At 38.2% G+C, this 17,715-nt stretch overlaps 1 protein-coding gene across 9 annotated transcripts in view; it reads right to left on the reverse strand.

Annotated features, from left to right (window-relative positions):
- LOC127644521 (neogenin-like) overlaps nt 1-17,715 on the reverse strand; it is a 201,197-nt gene that overhangs the window by 47,131 nt on the left and 136,351 nt on the right. For all 9 annotated transcript variants that reach the window (XM_052127786.1, XM_052127777.1, XM_052127760.1 and 6 more), the window contains exons 5-7: nt 16,961-17,097; nt 9,264-9,418; nt 8,267-8,387 (exon numbers count right to left, since the gene is read on the reverse strand). In XM_052127786.1, coding sequence (XP_051983746.1) covers nt 8,267-8,387; nt 9,264-9,418; nt 16,961-17,097 — 413 coding nt within the window. The remainder of the gene's footprint in view (nt 1-8,266; nt 8,388-9,263; nt 9,419-16,960; nt 17,098-17,715) is intronic.

Genomic DNA, 17,715 nt, shown 5'->3' on the forward strand with positions numbered 1-17,715 from the left:
AAGTCCATGTGCTTGTGATAACATCAGACCGGTTCGACTCTGACAGCGGCTGATATTTGAAGCAGCTCTTGATATATAGACACAAGCTAAAAGCATATATAAGTGCTTAGTGTTTTGAAGAGGAGAAATGGATGGCTCCATCGCATATCTCCAGATCTTTTTTTCTTTCTATATGTTTTCTAAAGTGGTCTGCTGTTGCGTTTCTCACTGAAAGCTTCAGATGCAACATTTCTCCATCTCAGCTATTTTTTCCTTCGCAGAAGTTTTCACATCCATAAAGGGATAGTTCATGCACAAATTATAATTCCCTCATCATTTACTCACCCTCATGCCGTATCAAACTTGTTTGACTTTTTCTCTGCAGGACACAAATTAAGATATTTTGAAGGATGTGTGAAATGTAAAAAATGCGGATGTCAAAAATGACATTCATAAAACTTAAATTTTGGTCTGTTTTTCACCCACAGCCATTGCATTGGTTCAGAAGACATGGATTAAACAACTGTGGTCGCATGGATAACTTTTCTGCTGCCTTTATGTCCTTCTTTGAGCTTGAAAGTTTTGGACCCCATTGACTTGCATTGTATGGACAAAAACACATCATACATACACATTCAACAGGAGAAAGTCATACATGTTTAAGATGAAATAAAGGTGAGTAAATTATGACAGAAATATAATTTTTGGGTGAACTATCCCTTTAACTGGGACATATTCAATAATTTTGAAGAGCTTTCCCCCAGAAGTTTACTTACGATATTAGTCAAGCTTCGAAATGGCCATAATTTAGTTTTAAATGACCATTTTCCACCCTCATAATGTCTCAGTCACCATTCACTTTCATTGTATGGAAAAAAAATTATGCAATAATAAAGTGAATAGTGACTGAGACTGAAAACTAATATCTATTTTGCGTTATACAGGTGAAACAAAGTCATACACGGGTTGGAACAACATGAGGGTGAATAAATGATGACAATTTTCATTATATATGTCACAAATCTAATAATTTCAAAACAAGCGCTTATTTGCAATAAATGGTATTTTTGGGCTGGGAAATGTACAGTACATTTTCAAAGCACATTGAACACTTTTGTCAAATTATCAGGAAAGACATTTATTTGTTTGTGATATGGCCCCTTTAAAAATCTTTGCCTTTCCCTGACAAAAGGAACTATCTTTTGTAGTCGGAAATAAAGAAGCATCAAAACATATTAAATAGCAGGCGTATGCTACCAGACAGTCTTTGTTATTTTTGTTATTGGAGACATGGCTGGCCCGCAGTGATTTTGCATTCGATTTGAAGAGGGCACCACTGCATTGGTGACAGCAGTCTGTCACTTCAAAATAAATATCAGGAATATAAGAGGAATGTGGATTAAAAGGCATCAACACCCCTGTTGAGATTAAACAGGTCTCTAACTTGATGGCGAGCAGCTCAACATATCCCGAGATGTCTTGCATCTATTGTCCAGGAGATGAAAGCGGGAGCAGCAGGCCAGTTCCAGGGGGGTGGTCAGGGTACCTTGACAGGACGTACAGCCCAGCACGAGAGCACAAGATTATGGATCACAATGTGAGGCTGGCAGGGGACATCCTCTGTGTTTGCCGAAAAAACAGAGACCCATCTGTCTACACCCCACCCTCTCCACCCAGCTTTGCAGGCCCTCTGGGTCAGCAAGCACAGGCCCGGTTCACTCCTCCACCTGCTAAAAACTCTGCCTGTCTCATCTTCCTCTGTCGATCTCAGCATGAGACAGCACGCCTGTTCATATGCAACCTCAAGTCAGTGGCCAACAGCTCTCTGCTGGCTCAGGCCAGTTCATATGGAACAAAACTCCTTAAATGGAGTTAAAAAAAAATACAATAAAATAGTGATTCGACTCCTGCGCTTGTGAACTACAAAACTGTCTGAATACACCTGTCATACGTGTACCATCTTTGGATGAATCTCATGAAAAACATGTCCAAGTCAAAAAAGGATATTGTTTATAGGAATCATTATGATTTTTATTAACTGTGACATGGCTGCGAATTGATACAGATTCTATTCAATTAGATTCTAAATCATTTGGGTATATTTCAGTAAAAATGTTAATTCTGCTTACATATGAAAGAAATTCTCTCAGCTAATGCTCTCTTATTTTGCAGGGGACCTACTGACATGGCACATTACAAAATTATTGATTTTACAGATGTTATTCGATCCTTCGCTTTTCTTCATTTTGGTCACATTTTTGCGATTTCAAAATGTACAAATTTCCATGCATGCATTCAATCAACAAATATTATGTCTTGAAATTGTGTATATTTTGTTGCACATAGGGTTGGGTTTTGATACAGACTTCCTGATTCGTGTCAATTCCGATTTGCAAGCTCTTGATTCAGTTCCGATTCGTATACAATTAATTTGGGTATGTTTCATTTATAATGACCATTTTGCTAACATATGAAAAAAACGTCTCTCTCAGCTAAAGCTGGTGATAATACAGGGCACCTCTTAACATCGCACATTATGAAAATACTTTTCCAAAGTTTTTATTTTTATTAGTTTTAGATCATTTGGGTCACATTTTAGCTTTTTTTTATTTATTTTTTTATGTACAAATTCAATGTATTCCATCAATAAATGTCTTGACATTGTGTGTGTATATATACACTCACCTAAAGGATTATTAGGAACACCATACTAATACTGTGTTTGAGCCCCTTTCGCCTTCAGAACTGCCTTAATTCTACGTGGCATTGATTCAACAAGGTGCTGAAAGCATTCTTTAGAAATGTTGGCCCATATTGATAGGATAGCATCTTGCAGTTGATGGAGATTTGTGGGATGCACATCCAGGGCACGAAGCTCCCGTTCCACCACATCCCAAAGATGCTCTATTGGGTTGAGATCTGGTGACTGTGGGGGCCATTTTAGTACAGTGAACTCATTGTCATGTTCAAGAAACCAATTTGAAATAAATTCAAGCTTTGTGACATGGTGCATTATCCTGCTGGAAGTAGCCATCAGAGGATGGGTACATGGTGGCCATAAAGGGATGGACATGGTCAGAAACAATGCTCAGGTAGGCCGTGGCATTTAAACGATGCCCAATTGGCACTAAGGGGCCTAAAGTGTGCCAAGAAAACATCCCCCACACCATTACACCACCACCACCAGCCTGCACAGTGGTAACAAGGCATGATGGATCCATGTTCTCATTCTGTTTATGCCAAATTCTGACTCTACCATCTGAATGTCTCAACAGAAATCGAGACTCATCAGACCAGGCAACATTTTTCCAGTCTTCAACTGTCCAATTTTGGTGAGCTCTTGCGAATTGTAGCCTCTTTTTCCTATTTCTAGTGGAGATGAGTGGTACCCGGTGGGGTCTTCTGCTGTTGTAGCCCATCCGCCTCAAGGTTGTGCGTGTTGTGGCTTCACAAATGCTTTGCTGCATACCTCGGTTGTAACGAGTGGTTATTTCAGGCAAAGTTGCTCTTCTATCAGCTTGAATCAGTCGGCCCATTCTCCTCTGACCTCTAGCATCAACAAGGCATTTTCAGCCCACAGGACTGCCGCGATACTGGATGTTTTTCCCTTTTCACACCATTCTTTGTAAACCCTAGAAATGGTTGTGCGTGAAAATCCCAGTAACTGAGCAGATTGTGAAATACTCAGACCGGCCCGTCTGGCACCAACAACCATGCCACGCTCAAAATTGCTTAAATCACCTTTCTTTCCCATTCTGACATTCAGTTTGGAGTTCAGGAGATTGTCTTGACCAGGACCACACCCCTAAATGCATTGAAGCAACTGCCATGTGATTGGTTGATTAGATAATTGCATTAATGAGAAATTGAACAGGTGTTCCTAATAATCCTTTAGGTGAGTGTACACACACGCGGCCAAAAGTTTGGAATAATGTGCAGATTTTGCTCTTATGGAAAGAAATTGATACTTTTATTCACCTAAGTGACATTCAACTGATCACAATGTGATCAAAAGTTCTGAAAAACATTTTCAGAACTTCTTAAACTACTTCAAAGAGTTCTCATCAAAAAATCCTTCACGTGCAGCAATGACAGCTTTGCAGATCCTTGTTATTCTAGCGGTCAGTTTGTCCAGATACTCAGGTGACCTTTCAATGGGGTTCAGATCCATAACGCTCTTTTCCAATTGGCCTTCCACATCTCTTTCTGTCCTTGTTAGAGCTAGTTGTACTTTGTCTTTGAAGACTGTAGTTACACCTTTGTATGAAATCTTCAGTTTTTTGGCAATTTTAAGCATTGCCAAATGCTTACATTTTGAGCATTCCTCAAAACAATGATTGACTGTTGAGTTTCTAGAGAAAGCTGTTTCTTTTTGCCATTTTTGACCTAATATTCATCTTAAGACATGCCAGTCTATTGCACACTGTGGCAACTCAAAAACAATGTTAAGCTTCATTTAATGAACCAAATAGGTTTTGATTGTGTTTGATATATTGGCAAATGATTTTCTAGCACCAAATGATCAATTTAGCATGATTACTCAAGGATGTTGGAGTGATGATGCGGTCTAGATTTGATAAAAAATTATTTTTCAAATAGTGGTGCTGCTGTTTTTTTTCACATCAGTAATGTCCTGACTATACATTGTGATCAGTTGAATGCCACTTTGGTGAATTAAAGTACCAATTTCTTTCCATAGGAGCAATATCTGTCATTATTCCAAAGTTTAGGCTGCCAGTGTAAATACAGTGTGGTCTAAACCACATAACTGGTAAACTGGTAATCAGACGGTCGCTGGTTAGATCCCCACAGCCACCACCATTGTGTCCTTGAGCAAGGCACTTAACTCCAGGTTGCTCCGGGGGGATTGTCCCTGTAATAAGTGCACTGTAAGCGTCTGCCAAATGCATAAATGTAAATATATATATATATACTGTATATAGTCCACAAATGTGCGAGAGATGGAACTGAACACGCAAAGTGAAGTATGCCTGGGCCTTTGGGCTAACATTTTGTCAAACATCCCCTTTTGTGCTCCTTGGAAGAAAACAAGTCATACGAATTTGTAACAACAGGACAGCGATAGAATAATGAGAGTAATTAATGCTTTGTAGCTCCCATTGTTCTCAATTATTCCGATTTTATTCTCATCAATTTAATACTGCCATGATTTCCACAGTATTGGAATATATTATATGAAATACATTTTCACAATATTGAAAAGAGTTTTTATTGCATTATTTTAATGAGAATTGGAGATGTGAAATATGCTTACTGTAAATGTCAAAGTAAAAGTAATATAAAAAGTTTAAATAAAATATAAAACCATATGTCCTTTGATTTTGGGGTGAAAAATGACCCCAGCTCAATGTTCTTGATCAGTTGTGTGTAATTCACCCCTTTAGAAAGTACAACAGGAAGCCGCTAAATTATTTATTTTCAGTCATGCAGTTCTGTCCCGTTTCAACATCCATATTCCTACCACTAAATAATGATCCTTATAAACAAAGTGGAGATGTTGGAAAGCAGCTTGAGGGCTCTTTTTGTAGACATAAATAAGAGCAACATATTTTGCTCTGCTGTTAGCCATGTAAGCCTCTCAGGCCTTATTAATGTGTCATATATGAAGACAGTCAGAGGGCTCAGGAGAGACATACTCTTCATGTTTTATAGCTCTAGAGGCTCCTCCGCCTGAGACATAAACACAAATATGATCCAAGTTAGCATTGCAAGCTTTATAATCCATCATCCTGTCCATCTTTGCACTGAGTAACAGCAAAAGTGTATCTTGTGATTATTTTACATTTACATTTATGCATTTGGCAGACGCTTTTATCCAAAGCCACTTACAGTGCACTTATTACAGGGACAATCCCCCCGGAACAACCTGGAGTTAAGTGCCATGCTCAAGGTGAATACGAAGGTGGCTGAGGAGGATCAAACCAGCAACCTTCTGATTACCAGTTATGTGCTTTAGCCCACTACGCCACCACCACTCAGAACAATTTTACAGAACAACACAGTAAATGCATTGAATTATATGTATTTTAATGTCAGTACATAGTGGTTAAAGACGCCAAATATAAACTGTGACCAGCATTTTTAGGCTGGATTACACTACACTTCTGCAATATGAACAGAATCTAAAAATACTACGTACAGTATCACACACTAAACGACTGAGGATCACTCCGCTATCAAGATGATCTGATCACGAACTCACGTGGAAACACGTGTTCTAAACATGGATGAACCGCAGCGCTGCCGTTAATCTTCACTACAGCTGATTTTAGGCTTCACCACTAGGTGGTGCATAAAACTGGTGCCACGCTAGCCAATATTTCCAGTGATTTTCAGGTGTGAGCTTCATAATTGCCGGCCAGGCTAAGGGAGACAAAGCGCGTATTAGCGTCTGCCAGCAGGATGTTGTTGACAGTCAGGACTTCCTACTGGATTAAAGGGTTAGTTAACACAAAAATGAAAATTCTCTCATGATTAACTTACCTTTAAGCCCTCCCAGATGTGTATGACTTTCCATCTTCAGCTGAAGTGAAGATTTTATAAGCAGATTTCAGCTCTGTCCATATGTAAATGGGTGCCATTAGGCTGCCAGCTGTTTGATGGTCCAAAAGGGATATTTAGGCAGCATAAAAGTAATCCACACAACTCTAGTCGATCAATTAATGTCTTCTGTAGAAGAAAAAAATCCATAATTAAAAAGTTTTTAACTATAAATCGTTGCTTCGGCCCAGTGCTGTATTACTGTTGTCGACTGCTGGCAGGAAGTGATTTTTTAAAGTTAATGAAGATTTAATTATCCATTTATTTTTTGCACAAACCTAAAAAGCTACAGAATACATTAATTGAGTGACTAGTCTTGTGGATTACTTGTATGCTGCCAAAATATGCCTTTTGGACTGTCAAACAGCCAGCAGCCAAATGGCACCCATTTACATGCATTGTATGGACAAAACAGAGCTGAAATCTGCTTATAAAAATCTTCACTTCGTTTCTGCTGAAGTCATACACATCTGAGATCGCTTAAAGGTATGTAAATCATGAGAGAATTTACATGTTTGGGTAAACTAACCATTTAGCATTATAGCAACAGGAAAAAAGGATCCAACATGTCAGAAAAAATCTTTCTGTCACCGTCGCGGGCTCTTGTATTCTCCAAAAGTGACCAATGAGCTTCTTCCTCGTTTATTGCAGAACTGGCAAGACATCAAGTGGATCTAAACGTTTTCACCGAACTCAGCTACGTATCATCACAAATGCTGATTGTAATCCATAGCGATTCTGTCACAAAGCGTTTTTCCACCCTAAAATTACTCATGAAATCAGGAAGCGAAGGCACAGCAGTCTGTTGTCAAAATCACTCTATTACAATTTTTTATGCTTATGCGGTACTCCTGTTGTTATTTCTGTGAGCTCCACATGACAGGGAATCAGAGAGACAGAGAGTTGCAGTGAGTTGGTATGTTTGTCAGTGTCAGTTTGTCACCCTTGACTAAAATCAAGTTGTTTTTCGGTCCGCTAGCGTGAGCACCTTGCATTGGTACAGTATGACTGAATGAAAAAACATACGAATATTTCCTCACAAAAAGTAAAACACATATAACTTGCTCTTCATCTGCAGGAAAAACCATATCATATGAGCATCAGGTGGTCAAAATTATTTTTGGAACATGGTACATGTAGCTCATGTATTGATGGTCCAAAGTGGTCCACAAGCTCTAATCAGCTTGACTTAGAAGGTTACTACCAGATGGATGTCCAGTTAATAAACCATCTAGAGCAGCTTGGACCAGCTAATGACCATAAATAACTAGTTTGAACCAGTGTCAGAAATGTACTTTTACATTTAGGGGCAATATTTGTCCAGCGGATCTGATTTTAAGGGGTATTTTTTGTACTTTTTTGAACCATTTAAAAAAAATAAACTATCTAATCCTTAATGTCAAATGACAAATACTTAAATGTTATTTTTTATTACAAATTTGTAAGATTAAGAAATGTATTACCACCTACCCTAAGAAATTAATCTGCATTAACTCATTATATACCATTTTATGAATAACTAGGGCTATCATAGAACTACATCAGCTATAATAAATAAAAGGCATTTTTTGCCCCAAAATGTAGAATTTCAGAGGTATTTATGTCATTTTTGTGGCATTATGGTAGCCCCCTTAATTTCTGACTCTGGTTTGGACCAGCTAGAGAAATCTATAAAAAAAAAAAAGAATATACTCCAAAACAAAGTTGAACGCAAGCAAAAACGTACCGTGGTCCAGAATGATTAGTTGAGCACTGGACTGCACATTGCCAGCGTCGTTCTCAACTAAACACTGATAGAAACCTTCATCTGACTTGACCAATCCAAGCACCTGCAGGTTCTGCTCCTTCTACAGAGATAAACAAGAGGAGATCATTTTATATAGCAGCAATATTCACCAGCACATAAACACTGTGGTGGTTTCTAGTGTCTGTTGAAACTTTTAATGCTTTCAATACACCAGTGACTCCACTGGATTTGCTTCAGGACACATCCTGTATTTGCCATTGGAATTTTTAAATTGCACTGCATTATTTTATTTCAAAAAATTAAGATTTACTTAAACTTTTTCTTTTCTTTTAATCAAACAACTACTTCAATTTATTTTTTCATTTTTATGCCAACAGTACATAAAGCCTTTTTGAATATCTACTAAAATGTACTATAAATAAATGTGCTTTGCCTTGGACTTAATGATTGAATGTGAGATTTTATATATTTATATGGAGGAAACAAAAGTTTAAAGAATAAAAACAATGTTTTCTTGACCCAATTCAGAATATCAGATTTTCAATGGGTTTCAATGGGGCGACAGTAAAAGAAAGGAAAAAAGAACAAATATTTAGTGCATAAAAGTAACAGAGAAAAAGGAAAACTGAAAGTGTGATTTCATGAAACGAACATTCAAAGCGTGATTTCCAAACCTATCACATGGAACACACTACGTCAAATATTGTGTTAGCAAAATTACCAAGAGACAGTTGAATTTGTGACCAAGTGTTGTAGAGTTTGATTGGACTTCTGACATCACCAACTCCTCCATCTCCTTCCATTTTTTTGTTATGCCAGGATTATTGTTTGTAGCTTGTATGTATATTTACAGTATATATATAGGTTTGCATTTAACATGGTTTTTAATATCAGGACAAGCCCTTTTCTGGGTCGCAAGCCACCAGTTTAAAAACACTGCTTAACAGGATCATACAGTACAGAAGTGACAACTTACAATGATCTTGAAATAGTCGCTAGGAATGACAGCATCTCCGTTCTTCACCCATTTGATGGTGGGAGCAGGAGAGCCAGTGACCTCGCACTCAAAGATGACGTCTGTAGCTTCATGAGCGTAGATGTCAGCAGGTTTCTTCAGGAACTGTGGGGGAGCTGAAAGGAGTAGCAAAATATATATATATATATATATATATATATATATATATATATATATATATTAATATATGTATTCTTTTCTAAGAAATATAGCAGAACTTCAAATGTCTGTATAACTCATAGCCATCAATTGCTACATCATTATACTGGCAATAAAGAATGCTAAAATTCTCCTGTCGACCCTTCTCAACCACATAAGCCAAAACAAAAAAAAAAAATGGTACACTGTAGCTTAAATATACACTTCCTAACAAACATCTTTCTATTCATTAGGTTATTTGATTTGGGAGAATATAAAAAGCACATCGATCATCTCTGTAACAAGAAGGGGTGCGCAGCGAAGCCTTTATCTGTATCTGTTCATATGACAAAATGATCTGTATTCGGATAGAACCGGATGTGGGCGGGGCCCATTTTTAACAGTTAAACATGCCTTGTAAATGCCTTTTCATAATAATAGCCTAATAATAATAATAGTTGTTATTATTATTATTATTCTAGGCTACAAATATTGTTTACAGTAGTTAAATTATTATTATTATTATTATGTTTTACTTCCCAGATGAAGTTGAATTTGTAGGCTACATTAACTGTGGAATATTAAATGTGGTTTCTCCTGGTATTTCTGATATTAATATGTGCTGAAACAGTATTTCCGTTTATGTCTGTGCATGTATAATATTACTCTGGAGGCAGGAGGCGCACATTTTGCAGTGAATATTAAATACAAATTCAAACATTAAAAGAAATGAAAATAAATTGATATATAGCCTACAGAGGTGAAAGTCCTGTAAGTCTATCAGAAATAAGTCTACACATGAATTAGTTAAACAACAACAACAACAATAATAATAATAATAGTTATAATGATGTATAATTTATATAGCGCCTGTCCAGAGCTCAAGAACACTTAACATTCTCATATTTAGCACAGCTTAAAGAAGAAGAAGAAAAAGCATGTTTCAGTTTATTCATTTTACTTGAGTAGGAATATCCCAAATAGATGAATACTCTATGGAGAATTTAAACCTTTATGGAGCACTAAAACATTTTTGGGAATAAAGTTAACCAAACAAATTATGCTTGTTGATGTGGATATAAATGTGATCCACTTTAAAAGACGGATATATGAGCTGCGACATGAAATCTTCAGGTCAGGAATTTAACATCACGCTCAGGTTTAGGCTATAAATAAATACATAAGAATCAAGTGTGAATCAGGTAATACTTTAACTTTTCAAGAAGTGGAAAGTGTTTATGATGTCATATCTTAATAATTGTTACACTTGCAAGCTCCAGACGTGCACAGTTAACGGAGGCATCCCTCAGTTGCTGCATGCATGATATCAGGGCAGGGGCAGAGCAATCGCTTCAGAAAGGCTATCTTGGTCTCTCCAGTTTTTAGCCGATCTTCAAATATTTATCTTCCCAGTAATACGCCTCCCCATGTGCAAACAATAAAACACTGCTTCCACGTGATTAATAGCCTTGGATGGCACAAAGTACATAAATCAGTGTGCATTGATCAGGAGAGTACTTTGATTTTATGATTAAGTTAAGAAAAGCAGATTCCAGAATCCAGTAAATATACGGTATGAGAAGTGCAAACTGTGTTGACTGTGGGAATCTGAGCAATCTATGTCTCTTTGATCTAAACCAAGAGTGTAAACCAGCAGTAAACAGAACCACAACCTAGAAATATAACTTATTCTATGATTTAAAGTAATAACAAAAGAGATATGGCCACTTGCTCCATTGTTGGAGTAAGATGGGCCATGTTATGGGGTAAATTGAACACTTGGTGTGGGAAATCGGAATAATTTGAAGGGAAAGACAACTGAGCATAGTTACATATAAATCTGAATAATTGTAAAAATAAAAATCTGTACTTATTTTTTTTAATCCAATTTTTTTCCCAATTTCTACTACTTAATAGGTCCTCGTGGTGGCGCAGTTACTTACCTTGGAGGACAAGTCTCAGTTGCCTCCGCTTTTGAGACAGTCAATCTGTGCATCTTATGTGGCTTGCTTTGCATAACACCGTGGAGTCTCAAAGCATGTGGAGGCTCATGCTACTCTCCGCAATTCACGCACAACTCACCACGTGCCCCACTGAGAACCACTCATTGCGACCACAAGGAGGTTACCCCATATGACTCTACCCTCCCTAGCAACCGAGCCAATTTGGTTGCTTAGGAGACCTGGCTGGAGTCACTCAGCACACCCTGGATTCGAACTCACGACTCCAAGTGTGGTAGTCAACGTCAACACTCACTGAGCTACCCAGGCCCCCTGTACTTATTATTCTGGATTTCTTAGGGATGTTCACGCAATAATACAAATATTGGACAATGAGAAAAGTTTCAAGGGGCCAAAAATAAGAATAAATTATGTAGAATTATAATAGAGCAGTTTAGAGGTTCCCAAACTTTTTTAAAACTACAGCACCCCTTTATAGTAAATTTCCCCCCTTGGCAACCCAACCATTGACAAACAAATACAAAAACAAATATGTGATTGAAAACACCATTTAAAAAGTTTAATATTGATGTTAATATTTAAAAATAAATATATATATTTTTTTAAATAATGTAGCCTTCAAGAGTTTTTCCTAAAATTGCTTCAAATGTTTTAATTATTCAAGAGCTAGTAGTAAAAACAGAGTAAACAGTGCTTTAAGTTTTCAGTAACAGTAGCAAATAAATATATTCTGATGTAAAAACTTTAAAAAGTAATCAATGAAAAATAGATATACTTAAATTATTGACATCATCTTTACTGTGGGATTGCTAGAGATACAGTAATACAGATTCAAAACAGTCAGTTTGACTTAAAAGCAGAACTGCCATTGAAAATAATTGGGCTTAAAGCTTCTGAAATTACAAAAAACTAAGGCATACCTGTTTCACACCCATCTCCCGATCCCCTCCCGTTTTGTTATGACTCTTGTCATTTGTATGGCCCAAACCTCATAATATGAATAATCAAATCAATATATTATTCCAAGGGTGTCCAGTTGCCAGATCTTGTATGAAATGCATCCTACTCACACAATCGACACATCATACAAATTTCATCCCATTTGTGACCTCAACCTCCAAACCTACAACCCATTTGCGCCATTGATATCCACGCAGGTAGTAGACACGGGAGGTTGAATCAAGCATCACTGGTAGATGGGAGAAGACTCCGGTGGTGCTCCGGCGAAAAAAAACTAAATATACATGTATATTTAACAACAGCTGGACGGAAGAATTTAGTTTCATATCTCGAAGCAATATCGACAATGCCCACGCCTTTTGCAAAGTGTGCCGCACTGATTGTAATATCGGACACGGTGGGGAAAATTACGTTACTTAGCACATTAAATCACAACAGCACAATTTGTATGTATTTAGAGGTCTCCCGGATTTTGGTACCCAAATGTTGACAGGTATGAACTAAGGACAGTGGGTGCTTTTCTCTTTTTCTTGTCAATATTATTGTTGGATTACAATCAAGGTATATTAGGCTGCATTTACACATTGCACATATCAGATATTTTGAGACAGTGCCATAGCCACGAATGGGCCAGGGTCCACCCGAATTAGAACCAGGCCCACCTAGAATATTATAGAGTATTCTTTGACTTCAAATACATAAAAAATGCATACATTCAGATTTCTGAAAGTGTGAAAGAAATATACGTGCTGCTTATCTGTTGTTAAGGGAAATGTGGCTAAAAAAAAATGTGGGCAAAAACTTAGTCCATCCATTTTTATTGAGGCCCACCCAAAAGTAATTTCCTGGCTATGCCCTTGTTTTGAGATATAAAATTTTTGTCCTGTCTGCACCATGTAATAGCTATACTAATGGCTTTGTTTACATTAAGATCGTGTCAAGAGGGGCATTCTGAAGCACATTTAAATGTTCACGCCCGCAGACACAAGCGTTCTGTATGGCATGCACAGACATACGCATGTGAGACTTTAAATGTAGCTGGCTGAAGTCAAATAGTGCGTGGGTACTGAAGTGAGTCAGCATTCGATTATACTATCATTACTTTTAACAGATAGCTACTAAAATATTAAACTGAGCTAAGATTTTGTGGCAGCCTTTAGCCAGACCTGCCAGCACCAGTTTGGAAGCCACTGAAATAAAGAAGCTTGACTTATGATCGCACACTTCTGCAGGCTTTCATAAAAGTCGAAGAGTGAAATATTCACACGGGCAAAATCCATTATTTTAGCTCATTTGGCAAATTCAAACTTGCTGCACCAGGGCGAAACTGACAGAGGAAAGGTGATGAATGGCTGTTAGTGTATTCTCCTGCGGTCTACTGAGGCCTGCACACACACAACCTGCTGAAAAAACACTTGTCACACACGGCTGGGTTCCAGCTCATGCCAGCTCCACATGGGACAGATGGTTCACGCTTCAGATGCTTGATCACAGTGTAATACAACTACTACTGAAATAATACCAGCAACAAATACACAGGGAACTACCATGTTGTTAGCTATTGAATTGGATGAAAAACGTTGCGTCAGCTTCAAATATGGAGTGGTGGTGGCGTAGTGGGCTAAAGCACTAAACTGTTAAGAAGAAGGTTGCCGGTTCGATCCCCACTGCCACCACCATTGTGTCCTTGAGCAAGTCACTTAACTCCAGGTTGCTGCAGGGGGTTGATCCCTGTAATAAGTGCACTGTAAGTCGCTTTGGATAAAAGCGTCTGCCAAATGCATAAATGTAAATATATAGTTAATAATGGTCACTGATGTGCCCGTGTGATCATACACACACTTTGGCAGTTTTCTTGATGTGGTAATGTCTACCTGTGTGGTGGTGTAGTGGTCTAAGCACATAACTGGTAATCAGAAGGACATTGGTTCGAACCCCACAGTCACCACCATTGTGTCCTTGAGTAAGACACTTAAGCTTGTCCCTGCAATAAGTGCACTGTAAGTCGCTTTGGATAAAAGCGTCTGCCAAATGCATAAATGTAAATGTACTGGTTGAGCTCACCATACACTCTTCATGAAGACTATCCACCTGATCAAATAAATTGCATTGACCACACAGGTCTTGTCACTTGTTTTCTGCAATGTTACAGAAACCTTGCTACGTTTCAGAATAGCCAGTTCAAACAGTGGTTTGAACAAGCTACTTCCTGACATCCTGTGGAGCCAATCAAAGTTGACTGGCTTTTGGACATTTCTGAAACTAACAGAAACAGAAAGAGAGCAGGGATTCCCAAATCAATCAATCCATCTCACTGTAACACACACTTCTCATATTTATGTATGCATAACTTGAATGTATGCAGAAGTTAATTTTACTTTGTTTTATTTCACACTTTAAATAACCGTTCTGGATTCATTACAAGCCAAGCTCTTTCAACAGCATTTGTGGCATAATGTCGATTACCATCGGCAATTATTTGGAATAGTACGGTACTTGCAATGGAAGTCTATGGGGCCAGTTTTCTAGGAGGTTTAAAAGCAGAAATTTAAAAAGCATCTTTTTGATATAGTACTTTGATGAATTATTCAGCAAAAACCTGTTTATTTTTTTAAACTGTAAAGATTTATAAATCCTTTAGAGGTGGAACTACTTTACAAGGTGGATGAATTTCTGGTCATGTGTTACAGACGTAAATCAAGCGAGTGGAGTGGCTCCATTTAAACAATACCTTTCTGGTTTTCTTGCATTTATCCTTTGAAAGTCATCAGCATTACAATGAAATTCCATTGAAAGATTGGATACAACTTCACAGAGAAGGTCAGTAATCAATTTGATCACACAAATCTCATGCCAACACGTACTGTATAATGTTCTGGCAATAATTTCAAAAGTTGTGTACTTTAAATGAATGTTCAAAGTTCAGCAAAGTTAAGCTCAATTGACTGCATTATTGGCCTAAAGTTGATTGCCACAAAAATTATTTAGACTCGTTGATTAAACATACACACTGTTTTAAAAGTATAGACACAAGACATACACATTATATGTGTTAACATGATTTTAGTGATTAATTCACTTGCTAACACTGTATTTGTAAAGTTATCCAATAATGCAACTTTGTGGGCCTGGTTAGCTCAGCGATTAAAGACACTGACTACCACCCCTGGGGTCGTGAGTGCGAATCCTGGGCGTGCTGTGTGACTCCAGACAGGAGGGTAGAGTCACAGGGAGGGAAGGTAACCTCCTTGTGGTTGCTATAAAGTGGTTCGCTCTCGGTGGGGTGCGTGGTGAGTTGTGTGTGGATGCCGCGGAGAATAGCGTGAAGCCTCCACACGCTCTACATCTCTGCAGTAACGCGCTCAACAAGCTACGTGATAAAATGTGCGGATTGACGTCTCAGTCATGGAGGCAACTGAGATTCATCCTCCGCCACCTGGATTGAGGTGAGTCACTACGCTACCACGAGGATTTAGAGCGCTTTGGGAATGGGGCATTCCAAATTGGGGAGAAAATATAAAAATAATGCAACTTTGTTCTCAAAATGATGCTGGTAAACCCTACAATCTGTTAAACGATGTAACACCAGTAAATCCCTTATTTTACAACACTAAAAAGCAACACATACGGTTTGTGTCTTGTAGCTATACTCTTGAAACACTGAGTATTTCAAAATGTTTGCATTGGCCCCATTCACTTCCATTGTAAGTGTCTTACTGTAACTGCTATTTTTGCTTGTTTTTAAATAAATGGACATGTCGAAACTGAGTTTAACTTAGTATTGAACCAGGAATATTATTTGCCTGGTCCCATATAATTGCATTGCAAGTTCCTTCCTGTGCCACTGAGGGAAAAGTGGAAATCATATTATTTAGTAATGATGTTGATAAAGCTTAACTTGCATGTTTTTTTTGCACCATTATATTTCTCTACATATTTTTTCAAGACTAAACCCTGAATCAGAGGCTGGTGGCCTTCTTAGTTTCTTTCATTCACTGGTCACACCGTAAGATCAATTCCCAGGAGACGGACTGATGGCCAAAGCTCATTACACACCATGTATCTGCATGAAATCTCTAATTCAGGTTCTAATGTATTCTCTGTGATTTCACACCTGTCTCAGCGACTCACATCACTTCATCATCAAATATCTTATCTCATGCTCCCAATATTGTGCTTTTGAGTCAGTCCCACATGAATGCTACTGCACTGGCAGGTACTGAAAAGCTTATGCATGCTTCTGTAAGCATGTTTTGCATGTTCAGAGCCTGAAATCAAATTACTGAACAGAATGTCACCAAGAAAAGACAATGCTTCCTCTGAACAAACGTTAAAAGAAAGAGCACAACTTTTAAGTGTGGCATGCCAATCCCTCACATTAAAGTCAACATGAACTGGTGTTCGCAACTTGTTTTTATATATTTGGAATTAATTGGATCACGAAAAGTATCTGTTTCCTACCAGAATGGAGCCAGACTTGAATGGGAGTCTTATTGTGAATCATGCACAATAAGATCAGGATTGTAAACAGAAAGTAAACTGTGTCAATTTTGACTTCATGTTGACTCGAAGTCTTTCAGCAGTGAGTTTTAATCTTACCTTTTAGAGTGAGTTCAGCCTGGGCTTCAATGGATGAGTTGGTATTGTCTGCCAGGCAGCTGTACACACCAGCGTCTTCCTCAGTCAGATTGAAGATCTGCAGACTCCCCCCGCCGAGCACCTCAAAACGGTCCTTACTGTTAAGAGAGGAGACGAAGACATTGTCAATAATCTCCCTGCAGGAAGTCACATGTATACTTAGCTCACAAACCACAAGCCCAGCACTAATCCAATAACAGTAGCATGACTTCTCTCATTCCATTGTAAAAAAACAAAACCATTATTGCGGTTTTTGTGGTGTAGCGGTTAAAGGTCAGGGTCAGTAATCAAAAGGTCTCTGGTTCAATCCCCGCCGGGGGTGAACAATGAACTGTCAGAATTGTGACCATGACTATTTCACCCTACGCTGCTCCAGAGGGATTGACCATGTAATGTACTCTCATTGAGCAAATAAACAACAAACTCGTCCTCACTGCTGCAGTCGCTCATACTGTGATTCCATGAAATTGTCAAGTAGTTCTTCTGAAAGGTGCGTTGCGCCACTTACTGTACTAGAATGATTTGGAACAATGGCTTATTCCAAAAAGCTGAAAAGGCAACCTGACAGTGTCCAAAACACACACCAGACCCACAGGACTTGCTTAGCAGTGAGTAAAACAAAAATCAACCTCCACCCTATTGACCATCACAAAAACCTCATCCCAGACGTCATAAACCAGTGGGTCTCGTGAAGGGGTCTTTGTCCTCTTGGGCTA

This window comes from Xyrauchen texanus, chromosome 1 (genome assembly GCF_025860055.1).
Source record: "Xyrauchen texanus isolate HMW12.3.18 chromosome 1, RBS_HiC_50CHRs, whole genome shotgun sequence".
Classification (NCBI taxonomy): Eukaryota; Metazoa; Chordata; class Actinopteri; order Cypriniformes; family Catostomidae; genus Xyrauchen; species Xyrauchen texanus.